Here is a 14,434-nt window from a genome sequence, read left to right on the forward strand (position 1 = left end):
CCTGATATTAGGTCATCTATTGAAAACGTCCTGTTTTACCTCATCCTGCTTCGCAGCCTCTGGGTCTGATTGGCATCTGTCATGCATGTGGTGACAAAGTTTGGCCCGCCCGTGCTTCCATATTCCTTGCGCATTGCCACCGCTCCGTGAGTGAGCACAGACACACCCCGAGCGATCCTTCGGCGAGGCTCGTCCCTCCAACCCTGGGGCCGAACGGCGAATAGCGCCCGAGGCAAGCTCTCCATGCCCAGACCCGAGAGAGCGGGGCCCACCGCGAACCACATGTGCGAGGCCCCGGCCTGACCAGCGGCCCAGGCGGCACGGAAGACCAGCTCAGCCTCCTCCTGAGAGCAGTACAGTAGGCGGACCTGGAGGAGAGAAGGGAGGCAGGGAGGGAACGGGAAAGGGGGAAGACACACACACACATACACTCCGGTGAGATAAGGAGGGGAAAGGGAAGACATGGAGTAAGACAGAGGGAGGGAGAAGCAGGGAGACAAATAAAGAAGCGGAGAGGAAGATGAAGATGGAAAGACAAAGCCATATCAACCAATAACAAGAATGCTGCAGGAGGTATAAGGAGAGATAGCGGTAAGGCGATGTGATAAGGTTTATGGAAGTCGAGTGTATGACTTCAAATGAAAATCGCGCACACACAAGTAAGTCTGACTGTGTGGCTGTGTTTGCCAACCTTAAGGTATGAGAGGCAATAGAGGTCAGTGCCTAATGAGCTTAGACCTGATGAAACAAGTTACAGTAATGAATAATAAAAACTGGATCAAAACAAGAAAGGGAAAATGAAACGAGTGGGGGAGCAAAATAATATGAGTGGAAAAGAAAAGACAGCGAAAAGACTAAGCACATGAGAGGGCAGGATGAAGGGAGGAGAGGTTAAACTGTAAAATATGTTTTTAAAAGCACATTGGAGGAGAGACCTGTGGACAACAGAGGCAAAAGGAGCAAAATGAGCAGATCGAGGGAAGAAGTCAGAGATGGGAATACCACTCCTTAGAGATCAGAAAGGGGAGATGGGGGTAGTGGAGAAAAGCAAAGGAATGCATATTTTTGTGAAATCAGCGCCTGGAGAAATAGAAAATATTTGTAACAGAAAAGGGAGGAATGATTGAGGTCTGGAGCTAAAGAGAGAAAAAATATTAAGAGGCAATAGAAAGACTATACTGTCTGTCTCTCTTCATCTCTCCAGCAGAGAGATCATCCAGCATCCAGAAGGTTAAAGGAAACAGACAAAAATATGGAGCTGTGGAGAGAGATGGAAAACCACAGCAAAACTAAATGCTATATCCTTACAAGTCTTCCAAGTCTGAGTCAAGTCTTTAATGTGCTGGTCTGAGTCAAATTTCATGTCTTTCAGGGGCAATTTCAAGTCAAATCCCAAAACACTTTCTGGCAAATTCAGCTTAGGTTTTCAGTCAAATTTTAACTGTGAAGTCTTTGAAGGGCAAGTCCAAATCAAGTCACTTCCAATGTTGCACCCCAACTCCAGGGCAAAACTCAAGTCCTAATAAGTGAAATAAATATAGGCTGATATCCAGTCTGCCTATATTTCTTTATATATGTATATACAGTATATATATATATATATATATATATATATATAGAGGCAAAAGGAGCAAAATGAGCAGATCATTTTGCTCCTATATATATATATATATATATATATATATATATATATATATATATATATACATACAGGGGTTGGACAGGGGACAGGGGTTTGTGATGTATCAAGAGCCACGGTATCCAGGGTAATGTCAGCATACCACCAAGAAGGACGAACCACATCCAACAGGATTAACTGTGGACGCAAGAGGAAGCTGTCTGAAAGGGATGTTCGGGTGCTAACCCGGATTGTATCCAAAAAACATAAAACCACGGCTGCCCAAATCACGGCAAAATTAAATGTGCACCTCAACTCTCCTGTTTCCACCAAAACTGTCCGTCGGGAGCTCCACAGGGTCAATATACACGGCTGGGCTGCTATAGCCAAACCTTTGGTCACTCGTGCCAATGCCAAACGTCGGTTTCAATGGTGCAAGGAGCGCAAATCTTGGGCTGTGGACAATGTGAAACATGTATTGTTCTCTGATGAGTCCACCTTTACTGTTTTCCCCACATCCGGGAGAGTTACGGTGTGGAGAAGCCCCAAAGAAGCGTACCACCCAGACTGTTGCATGCCCAGAGTGAAGCATGGGGGTGGATCAGTGATGGTTTGGGCTGCCATATCATGGCATTCCCTTGGCCCCATACTTGTGCTAGATGGGCGCGTCACTGCCAAGGACTACCGAACCATTCTGGAGGACCATGTGCATCCAATGGTTCAAACATTGTATCCTGAAGGCGGTGCCGTGTATCAGGATGACAATGGACCAATACACACAGCAAGACTGGTGAAAGATTGGTTTGATGAACATGAAAGTGAAGTTGAACATCTCCCATGGCCTGCACAGTCACCAGATCTAAATATTATTGAGCCACTTTGGGGTGTTTTGGAAGAGCGAGTCAGGAAACATTTTCCTCCACCAGCATCACGTCGTGACCTGGCCACTATCCTGCAAGAAGAATGGCTTAAAATCCCTCTGACCACTGTGCAGGACTTGTATATGTCATTCCCAAGACAAATTGACGCTGTATTGGCCGCAAAAGGAGGCCCTACACCATACTAATAAGTTATTGTGGTCTAAAACCAGGTGTTTCAGTTTCATTGTCCAACCCCTGTATATATATATGCAGTATATATAGCCTATATATATGTTGCAAGGTTGTATATTTTCAATATAAATGATGTATTCTATTTTAACACATCTGTTTTAAAAAAAAATGTTTTGATTGTTTGTAGAGACAAATGCTTTAATACTTGTTATTTAATAAAAAAGGAAATACTATCTTTGAAGAACTGTTTGATCTTTGTGTTGTCATAGTCAACACTTGTGTTCAAATTATCCACTGCTTCATGTTTAGAGGCTTTCCTCCTCCTCAAACTGAGTCTGAGCATTTGCTTGATATAAATATGCATTTACAACTGTTGTTGACGAATGTAAGCAGTAAATATTTTCACAAGAAATCACACTATAAATTGAAACATAAAGAGCAGTGTGATGTAGTGCATGAATGAGAGAATGAAGAGTTTTACAACAGAAACTTCTTTCCTTTTGACAAGACTTCTTTGCAATGACATTAGTATAAAAATGTTAAATTAACATGTAAGAGATTAAGTTGGGTTTATTTTGTTCTTAAACAACCAAAAGTAATTTATTGCAGTTATTGTGATCGGTTTGAAAAATATCTGTGTGGTTATTCTTGTGAATCCACAGCTAACAGATTATCAATTAATTGTACATAGCAAACAGCTGAAATATATGTTTCATCTGTGAGAGCTGCTGTGTGAGGCTTCTACACATTTGATTCCTAGACCATATGCTGTAGTCATGTTTCAAATGTTTATACTGCTAGTAAAGTCAAATCTCAAGTCTTTTTTTGCAGCTTAGACGTTATTTGAGCTTAAAGAGGAACGCACATCAGGAGCGCAAGTTGACATGCATGAGTTGGAGCCTTTAACACAATTCAGAAGCACCTTGCTGAAATGCATGAAAAAACAGAGATTACTGCACTTCATTCATCGACAGTTTTGTCAGAAAAACATCAATGCCATTGAAGAAAACAGGTTTGAAAAGGAACATCAACTGGTGACCACACACTACCACGGTGGGTTCTTTATTTTTAAAATAAGACATTTTTGATGCCTCCCAGGTGCATTTCCCTTAAGCTTGAGACTTGAGTCATAATCTCTGCTATATGATGAGAAATACCCAAAGGGACAAAGGGAGGAAGACATGAAAAATATGGAGTGATAGAAAATAAAGCAAAGGAGGACCGAAGGACAAAAAGAGAAAGACGGCTCTTTCAAGCACTGGAAGGTAGCCGGTCAGGGATACAGATGGAAAGCACTTTCTGAGAATTGTGCCTTCATTGAATTTTGAACTGTAATGGCTTGGCAAAACAATTCTGCCTGTGTGCCAATAAACCTCCAGTGAATTAGGCATGGACCGGGAGTGACAGAGTGAGAGGAGAGAGGAGGGAGAAAGAGGGCGAGAGACAGGAAGAAAGAAGAGACAGAAGGGAGGAACGAAGGAGAGAAATCAGACTTATTAACAGACACACACACTACCGAAAAATGGGGAATAGAGAAAGATGGGGACACAAGGAAAAACAAGAAATACAAACAAGGCAGATGTGGCATACAGGCCATTTTGATGGAATAGTCGAGGTAAATTAATACTGTTTTGTGTTTATTAATACTGTTTTGTGTTTATTAATACTGTTTTGTGTTTCGTTGTGTGTCATTTACTAGTGGTGTTGCAGGTTGACGTGGTTGCGGAGGGGGTCAATATCACTCCGCCGTTGCTAGGTAACGACGGTTGTGGAACGTTGGTGAATGTGTTTTTTTTTTTCTAACGGCTGTTAGGAACGAGACCGCTAACGGAGTTACTTTGTAACAATTATTAAATTAAAATGTTGCGGACTCAATCTGAATATCTCTTTTGATTGTTTGTCACCGTTACATTTTTGGCGAGCCAGCCAGGAGGAGTTTCAGCTAAAAGTAACTAATCCAAACGAGACGAACCGAAGACGGAGGAGAAACTACCGATGGAGCAGCTTCAAGACGAAGTGAGCAGAACGCTGCTGATGCTAGAGAAGTCAGAGCTAATTTTAGTTTGTAAACACCTCAAGAGTGATGAACCTCCAGGAGGGTTTACTGGCCAAACTCGGCGTTCCCTCATCAGACTAGCAGAGACCACACTGGACGATATCGGAAATGAGGAAGAACCTGAATCGTTTCAACAGTTTCTCCAGAATTTAATCACCTTCATGGAATCTTGGACGTCGGATGAGCCCAGAACACCAGAACAGACACAAGCTGACGAAGGTGAATTAAACTCACTAAAAGTCAAGTATAAGGAATTCCAGGAAGAACATAGCAAAGCCCGACAGCGCATAGAGGAGGAAATTGGGGTTTTAGAGAAGAAACTGAGCATGACAATGCATATGGAGGAGACTGAACCACACTGTGCTCCATCACCTCACATACCAGAAGTGACCCTCAGGCGGGAGTTTCGGATTTGTGGGCAGATTGGAGAAGCTGGTCAGAGGGATAAATTGTCCTATACGAGCCTGATCAACCAAATTGAATCTGGGCAGAGGAAAGGATATTCAGAGACTGAGATCCTGGAAGCAGTCATACGGGCCATAAGCCCAGGGCTTCACCTGAGAGAGATGCTGGAAATCAAAAGAGGACTGACACTGTCCACTCTGAAAATTATCCTAAAAAGCCATTTTAAAGTGGACTCTTCCTCTGACCTCCTTCATCAGCTGATGAACATCTCACAAGATCCAAAAGAATCTGCACAGAATTTCTTATTTAGAGCTATAGAACTGAAAGAAAAAATGCTCTGGAAATCAAAAGAAGAGGATGAAAGCGAACAATTCAGCCCAGAACTGATACAAAGGAAATTTCTGCGTTCCATAGACACAGGACTGCTAAGCGATGCAGTAAAATTCCAACTAAAACCTTACCTGACTAATCCTGCAGTATCAGATGAGGTCCTAATTGAGCGGGTGAGTGAAGCTGCAAACTTAGAGCAAGAAAGACAAAAAAAACTGAGAAAAAGTGCAGTGAGTAGGTTCCCAAAAATAAATGAACTGAGAGCTGAAGGAGGCATACATGAGTTTCAACCTCCTTCCATGGAAGAAGCTGCAACCACAAGTGAGATAGGGGACACAGTGATGACCAAAGATGTACTGAGAGGGGCCAAGAAAAATCGAAACACAGAACAGGAAGCAGGAACAACTAAACTCATCGAAGGACTGAAGGCTGAAATGTTAGAACTAAAGAAACTGGTGTTGGAAACAGTGGAGATTACTAAGAAACATCAGACAGAGAGAGCTACCACACACAGCTACCGCAAACCCAGAGGTTGCCCAGCCTGTCTAGAAGCACAGTCAGGGGAGAGGTGCACTCACTGTTATAAGTGTGGTCAAGGAGGACACCTTGCCAGAGGCTGCCGTCAGAACAGGGGACAGCAGGGAAACTGGACAGGGCTGCTGGGCCGGGACCCTCAGTAGCCCCACACAAAACACTCAGTCCCACCACAAACAAACCAGGCTCCCATACAGAACTTTCATCTACCCCAACAGCTCACTACATGAATCCACGGAGCAGACAGAAACTTCTGAACCTCATAGGTAAGAGATGCATTGTTCATTGTTGGATGGATGCCACTCCAGTAGAAGCATTATGGGACACTGGTGCCCAGGCATGTCTCATTAATGAAGAATGGAGACAATTACACTTACCACACCAGCGAGTTAGACCTCTGAATGAACTACTGGAGGTGGATACACTTATTGGGCTTGCAGCAAATCAGACACAAATTCCTTTTCTGGGCTGGGTGGAAGTGGAATTTAGACTGGGCAAAGATTCACTCTCAGCAGAACCCCTGTTAGTACCAGTACTTGTGTCAAGTGACTCCAGTGTGGCACAACAACCAATAATTGGCTACAATGTCATAGAGGAAGTGCTAGGAGACAACACACTTAAACACAGGAAACCGGAAGTCATCCAAAATGTGTGTGGAGCCTTTGCTGTCACTGTCCAAACTGCACAGACAATTGTCAAACTAATTCAGACATCAGATAGTCAGGTTAATGTGGGTCTTGTGCACACAGGGAGAAGTCGAATCAAATTAGCAGCTGAACAAATCACCATCATCCATGTTAAAGTTAATACTGGAACTCAGTTCAGAGGAGAGGACCTTCTTTTTGTTCCCTCGGAGGACTCGGTGCTGCCAGAAGGTGTCAGTGTTCAGGAGGGTCTCATGACAGTTCCTACAGAAAACCCAGGATTCGTATCAATCCCAATTTCCAACACCAATAAGTATAATGTTACTCTACATCAGCGTGCAGTCCTGGGGCACCTAGAAGCAGTAAAGACAGCTTATACTGTAAATGCACAACAGTTGAATATCACTGTTGGTGAACAACAAGATGACCCTTCACCCAGAACAAAGCCAGCTGCAGCTCAGTCCCTGATTATCAACAGCAAAGCAGAAAAACAGAAGCCAACACAGTGGGATCCTCCAGTTGACCTCAGCCACTTAACGGAAAGCCAAAGACAGACTGTGAGACAGATACTGAGAGAAGAGTGTCATGCATTCGCCTATGATGAAGATGACATAGGTTTAATTCCCTCTTTGAAACTTCAAATCACTCTGCATGACACTACTCCAGTGAAGAAAACATATATGTCAGTTCCCAAGCCATTACATCAGGAAGTTAAAGAATACCTTCAAGATCTACTGAATAGAGGCTGGATAACTCAGTCACGTTCTCCATATGCATCACCAGTGGTATGTGTGAGAAAGAAAGATGGGGGTCTGAGGTTGTGCTGTGACTACCGGGAATTAAACAAAAAATCTGTCCCTGACCGCCACCCTATTCCCCGAATCCAAGACATGCTTGATTCTCTAACTGGCAGCTCCTGGTTCTCTGTATTAGATCAGGGGAAGGCGTACCATCAAGGGTTTCTGGATGAAAAAAGTCAGCCCTTAACTGCTTTCATAACACCATGGGGTTTGTACCAGTGGATCAGAATCCCCTTCGGTTTGAGTGCTGCCCCAGCAGAGTTCCAAAGAAGCATGGAGGAATGTCTGATTGGTTTAAGAGATGTGATATGCCAGCCCTATCTGGATGACAATTTAGTTCACAGCCCAAGTTTTGAGGATCATCTCAACCACATGAGAACTGTGTTGCAAAGATACCAGAAGCATGGAGTGAAGCTGAGCCCAAAGAAGTGTGAGGTGTTCAAAAGAAGAGTGAGATTTCTGGGACGTCTTGTCTCTGGTGAGGGCTACACGATGGATCCAGCAGAAGTGGCACCAGTTCAAACTTTGAAGGAGAGAACCCCCACAACTGTAGGAGATCTGAGAAAAATGCTGGGATTTCTCTCCTATTATCGAACATATATACCCAACTTCTCCAGAATAGCTAAGCCCCTCTACCAGCTTCTGGCTAGTCCACCGGAAAATCAACCTGAAAATCCACCATCAGGAAAGCAAAAAGACAGACGGAACATCAACACTGCAAGAAATAAAGGTAACCTCCCATCAAACACTCCCATTCACTGGACACAGAACCATCAAGAGACAATAAACACACTTATTGACAAACTCACTGAGCCTCCCATCCTTGGGTATCCAGATCTCACCCAACCATTTATTCTGCATGTTGATGCTTCCCAGGAAGGGTTGGGAGCAGTTCTGTATCAGAGACAGAATAACAAAATGGTTGTCATCGGGTATGGATCTAGAACACTGACCCCACCTGAGAAAAATTATCACATGCATTCAGGAAAATTGGAATTTCTAGCACTCAAGTGGGCAATATGTGAAAGGTTTAGAGATTATTTGTACCATGCACCTCATTTCACTGTATATACAGATAATAACCCCCTGACCTACATTCTCACCACAGCCAAGTTGAATGCCACAGGTCACAGGTGGGTTGCCCAACTTGCCGATTTCAATTTCACCATTAAATATCGACCAGGCAAACACAATACAGACGCAGATGGCCTCTCTCGCATGCCACTGGACATAAATGACTTATTGCAGCAATGGACAGAAGAAGTGACTCAGGATGTGATTAGTGCTTCAATTCAGGGAGTGACGGTGCTTCAAGATGCCCCATCTGTCTGGATAACCACGGCTCACATCAATACACTGGACTTAGTAAGGGATGCCTCTTCACCTTCATTGCCTGCCCCACTAACACCAGAACAGATCAGAGAAAGTCAAAAAAAAGACCCTCTCATCAAGCGAGTCATGCATTATAAAAGCCAAGATCAATTCCCCCCCAGAGGAGTGGTGAAAACCGAGCCTGCAGATGTTAGAGTGCTCTTGAGGCAGTGGCGAAAACTATATATCAGCGATGATGGGATCTTATACAGAAAAGCAGGACATACGTCTCAGCTAGTTTTGCCAAAAGAACATCATCCGTTAGTGTTTCAAGAATTACACAAAGAGATGGGTCATCTGGGGGTCGAAAGGACTCTGAATCTGATCCGAGACAGGTTTTATTGGGTCAGAATGCAGCAGGACACAGAACATTTTGTGACCCAAGTGTGTGAGTGTCTAAAGTCAAAACGACCACAGAGAGCAGCCAGAGCACCACTGATGCCAATTGTGACAACACGTCCATTCGAACTGGTTTCAATTGATTTCCTGCATCTAGAGGCCTGTAAGCAAGGCTATGAGTATATTCTGGTTATAATGGATCACTACACTCGCTTTGCACAGGCCTACCCCACAAAAAACAAATCCGCAAAAACAGTTGTGGAAAAGCTATTTGATGACTTTGCCCTTCACTTTGGCTTTCCGGAGAAAATCCACCACGACATGGGGAAGGAATTTGAAAACCAGTTGATGGCTCAACTGCAGAGGTGTTGTCACGTGCGAGGGTCCCACACTACCTGCTACCACCCACAGGGTAACGGACAAGTGGAGCGATTTAACAGAACCCTGCTGTCTATGCTCCGTACGCTCACAAGTGCGCAAAAGTCTGACTGGAAAAAGTCGTTATGTAAGATGGTGCACGCATATAACTGCACCCGCAGTGACACCACCGGCTTTGCTCCATATTATCTACTCTATGGGCGATCCCCACGTCTGCCGATAGATCTCCTGTTTAACATACAGCCAAATGAAACACAGCAAAGCTATGCTGAGTATGTCAAAGATTGGCAAAGCAGGATGCAGCAAGCCTACAAGATCGCAACCAAAACTGCCACCCGTGAATCGAACAGAGGAAAAAAAGGATATGACAAAAGAGTTTATGGAGCTGACCTGCAGCCTGGGGGGCGTGTGCTTGTACGCAACTTATCAGAGAGAGGAGGTCCTGGTAAGCTCAGATCCTTTTGGGAAGATAAAGTGCACATCATCACAAAGAGAAGAAGTGATATCAGCCCAGTATATGAAGTAGTACCAGAAGGAGGTGGCAAAAGACGTGTGCTGCATAGGAACCTCCTGCTCCCTTGTGACAGTCTGCCAATCGACAACCCAGAAATAGACTCAAAAATGACAAAAAGGACTAAAAAGACTAAGTCGAATACATCTCCATGTCATCTTTGTCAACGAGAAGAATCTTCAGACAGTGAGAGGGATGAGGAAATGGAGCTAGTGTGCCAGTTTCCTCCTGCTCAGCACAGTGGTCACCGAGCTGTCAGCTTAAACCCAGATGCTGAACCATTTACACCAGACCTGCCTGACCAAGACAACGCACCGAAAGTGAATGAATCTCAGGCTAATTGGATGAACAACATACCAGAAGAAGAAGATGGAGGCCAAGACATGGAGCTACACCAGGATCTCCCTGAGCCATCTGCAGAAACAGCTTCTGAGGAAGAAGAGGATGCAGCTGTTCCACCACCTGCATTCAGCTACCCAAAGAGAGAGCGTCGCCGTCCGAGGATGCTGACCTATTATGCTTTGGGTGAGCCAACCATGGTGGAATTAGGCATTAAAGAACTACCTGTGAGTATGATCCCAACCGGTAAAGAACTTTGGCGACCCTGGGTAGTTCCAGGTGTTAAAGTACAGAGTTAAAGACACACTGTATATAGGTTTAAGAACTACATTTAAAAGAAAAAGACTATACTTGAATTCTCAAAAGACAGTTTATTGACTGTGCTTTCAAGACAAAAGACTGGTATCAGAAAAAAACTGTGGCTGAAATTAAGGTTCTGTTACACTAGAGAGATGATCTGAACATATTTAGAAGTATTTGTAACTGGACATTTGTAATCTAAAGTGACAATATCCTCTGTTAGTGGTGGACACTATTACAATAATATGTAATGTATGTATGTAATGAATGTCATGTTAAGTACCTTACTTATAACATCACTTCCAGTAAAAGGTCTTTAAAATGTCATAGGACATTTTTTTTTTAATGAGGGGGAGAGTGTGGCATACAGGCCATTTTGATGGAATAGTCGAGGTAAATTAATACTGTTTTGTGTTTATTAATACTGTTTTGTGTTTATTAATACTGTTTTGTGTTTCGTTGTGTGTCATTTACTAGTGGTGTTGCAGGTTGACGTGGTTGCGGAGGGGGTCAATATCACTCCGCCGTTGCTAGGTAACGACGGTTGTGGAACGTTGGTGAATGTGTTTTTTTTTTTCTAACGGCTGTTAGGAACGAGACCGCTAACGGAGTTACTTTGTAACAATTATTAAATTAAAATGTTGCGGACTCAATCTGAATATCTCTTTTGATTGTTTGTCACCGTTACACAGACACTGGAAGAGAAAACGGAACATAGATAGTGGAGGAATTGAGAAGAAACTGAGCCACAGACCTTCATCTGGTCATCTACAATGTAGAAGACATTACAAAAACCGCAGCACAGAGAGCAGGAGCACGAGAAACAAATATATGCAGCATCACTACTCCATCAAAAGCATCGTAAGCCCAGTAGGAGGAGAATGGCTGTGAAAGGCAAGTAGTTTCCATAGTTAGGTCTTTGTATGGTCAAATCACTGCAGGCATTATGTCGTTTAAACAACGATCTGGCAGAGCGGAGCCTAAGAAATCCAATACACGTGCACATACCTACTAACAAAAACAAGCAGAGATGCAGTGGCCATGCCGGGACATTAGCGATGACATTGAGACCCAGACTAAACCAAGCCAACAGAGAGCAGAGCCTGTGGCAGGGAAGACATGCAGTGTATATGGAGTGGACTGGAGGAATGAAAGATGGCCTTGCTGAGATAAAGGTGCAAAGCAAAGCAGCTGAGGTTACTGAGGCTTGTCTCTAGGCAAAGAAATGCAGGAGAGGGAGCCAGCGAGGTAAGATGAGAGAGGAGGGGGGGTTATGAGAAGAAAAGCTCAAAAACAGACAATGTAACTGAAAATTTGAACAGCGGGATCAAGGGGAGTGAGAGTGGAAGCTAGTTTGTGGTCAAAACAATAAATAAAGGAATTTAGGGGAAAATAAGTTGTTTGTGGGTGAAAAGGAAGCAGCAATACAAGTGTGAAAGAAGAAGGGGAGGAGAGAACAAGCAAGCATAAAGTCTAAAGGAGTGAAAGATTGCAGGAGTAGAAACCAAAACCCCAAATCATTCTGATCACATTTTGTCAATAATTTACTTGCATGGGTCAGTTTGGATTACATTTACCGTTCCGCATTAACTTAGAAAATAAAGTCAGACAAAATGAAATGTTGATGTCAAAGTATCAGTTTAGTAATTTCAACAGTGATGTGTTTTTTTTATCTTATTAATTGAACACATGAGCTAAATACAGTATGTGCATGTCACAAAAAATGTGCATGTCAGGAAGGCCAGAAAAAAATATTTTTAGTTATATTTATAGTTCTTGAGGGACAATCAGAATTAGCGGGTCAAACATTTAACCCTCTTCACAGTCTTAGTGTATTGCAGATTTCATGGTTGTACAACGGGGAAGCAATATGGGTGTCCCATCGGCATGTCAGTTCACAAAAACATGGGGGAAAAAAACATCGTAAAAGCACATGCAGGGTCAGTGCGACCCCACTGGGATCGTGTTCAGGGTAAAAAACTCACACAGGGTCCACTGACCCTTCTTAGGATGAAGAGAGGGTTAAAAAATTCTGAGATAAGAAATAGATTTCAAGGTTCTCTGAAAGGTGCATCTGAACCTATAATTCAAAGTCAAAAAAGTAAATAAAAAGTTTTAGTCAATCTTTCAATAGCTGTTGTTAACACTAATAGAGAAAAAATAAGCTTTTTTTCTGGAGTTATTTTAATATTTCGGAAAATCCGAAATTCTAAATCATATCTGTGAAACCTTGCGAGTGTCTCCTCAGACCTAACACAGCCAATGAGTCACATCACATCAGGTCAGAGGTTATGAGATTAAGATCATGTCTCAAAATAATGTATTTTATTTAAGCCGCTTTCATTCATCTTTCTTTATTTGTATCTTTTGCAGGTCAAAACTGACAAGAGAGAACCAGCTTGTGAAATACCGGTATACACCAAATGTTTTCTTTTTCAGCTTTTAAGCTTCCTTAAAGGGGAATCGGGGGAAAATCAGACTGACTTGTGGTTTTGGTTGTTCTGTTGTTCCCTTCGTGCCATGGCAGATAAAAAGAGAAGAACAGAGGGATAGAGGAGAGAGGGGAGAGAGAGAGACGGAGAGGCAGAGGGAGAGACGAAGAAGGAAGGAAAAAGCTGGGAAGCCACCTGTCCGAAAGGGGGCCCCCAATGATTGTCGCAGCACTTCCTCCCATTTCCTCCCTCTATTCCTCCTCCCTCCCCCCTGTCTCACCTGCGCCTCGTTCTCCTTCAGCAGCCTACGCGTGCGTGCACCCCCAGGATCGTCGGTCACGTTCAGGATAACAACACTCTTCTTCTCCCATCCGATGAACGAGCCGTCCGTCAGTCCCTCCACCACGGAAAGGAAGTCCTGGTAGCCATGGTGACGAGTGGACACCACAGAAAAGGCGGTCCAGTCGTACTCCTCCAGCACCTCGAAGATAACCTCTAACTGGAGCGCAGTGGAAGAGCTGAACTGGAGAAAGATGGAACCTGATTCCTGATTTGGGGAGGAAAGCAGCAGATGTGGTTAACCGTGTTGATGCAAAATTGATCCTCTGTGTCACAACTGAGAAATTAAACACTTTGACTACAAGAGAGTAGAATGCTCTGAGCTTCTATGTCCTTATGCACAATTAATCATGAGCATCATGAGGCTTTAAGTTTTGATGAAGCAGCAGCATTTGTGGAGCCGTAGGGCTAAAAAAGCCCAGGCTGTAGAGTAAAGTTTCCTCTGACGTTCAGATGAGAGTGTTTCTAAAAAGTCAGCTCAGGTGGGGATGAGAATGAGCATTGAGGTACAGTACAGACCAAAAGTTTGGACACACTTTCTCATTGAATTCAATGAGAAGGTGTGTCTAAACTTTTGGTCTGAACTGAGTACAGACCAAAAGTTTGGACACACAGTTGTGTCCAAACTTTTGGTCTGTACTGTACATCTTCAAAGGAAGTTTATCAAAGTGCTATTACTTAATTCCTCAAGAGTCAATGGCTATTCTAAAACTACAAATAGGAAGCTCGTTGTTCCCCTTTTTTCGTATAGTGATGTAATATAACATGTTTACTCTGATAGACACACAAATAAATTCACAAAAATGTACAGCACACACATGGCATCCTTGTCCTCTCATGTACGCCTTCGTGTCTGCTCATTGCCTCCCTACCAGCAACATCAGAGGCGGTGTGACAGCCCCAGTTGGTGCCATTTACCGATCAAACAGCAGAGGGTTTTTGCACATCAGTGACACTGACCTTAAGCGTCTCCCTCCATCCTACTG

General features: G+C 43.4%; 1 protein-coding gene across 3 annotated transcripts in view; it reads right to left on the reverse strand.

Annotated features, from left to right (window-relative positions):
* grin2db (glutamate receptor, ionotropic, N-methyl D-aspartate 2D, b) overlaps positions 1-14,434 on the reverse strand; it is a 98,077-nt gene that overhangs the window by 45,249 nt on the left and 38,394 nt on the right. For all 3 annotated transcript variants that reach the window (XR_004338767.1, XM_032559085.1, XM_032559084.1), the window contains exons 4-5: positions 13,390-13,656; positions 40-368 (exon numbers count right to left, since the gene is read on the reverse strand). Coding sequence is in view for 2 of the 3 variants with exons in the window: in XM_032559085.1 (XP_032414976.1) it covers positions 40-368; positions 13,390-13,656 (596 nt within the window). In the remaining variant the exon portion in view is untranslated. The remainder of the gene's footprint in view (positions 1-39; positions 369-13,389; positions 13,657-14,434) is intronic.

This window comes from Xiphophorus hellerii, chromosome 3 (assembly GCF_003331165.1).
Source record: "Xiphophorus hellerii strain 12219 chromosome 3, Xiphophorus_hellerii-4.1, whole genome shotgun sequence".
Classification (NCBI taxonomy): domain Eukaryota; kingdom Metazoa; phylum Chordata; class Actinopteri; order Cyprinodontiformes; family Poeciliidae; genus Xiphophorus; species Xiphophorus hellerii.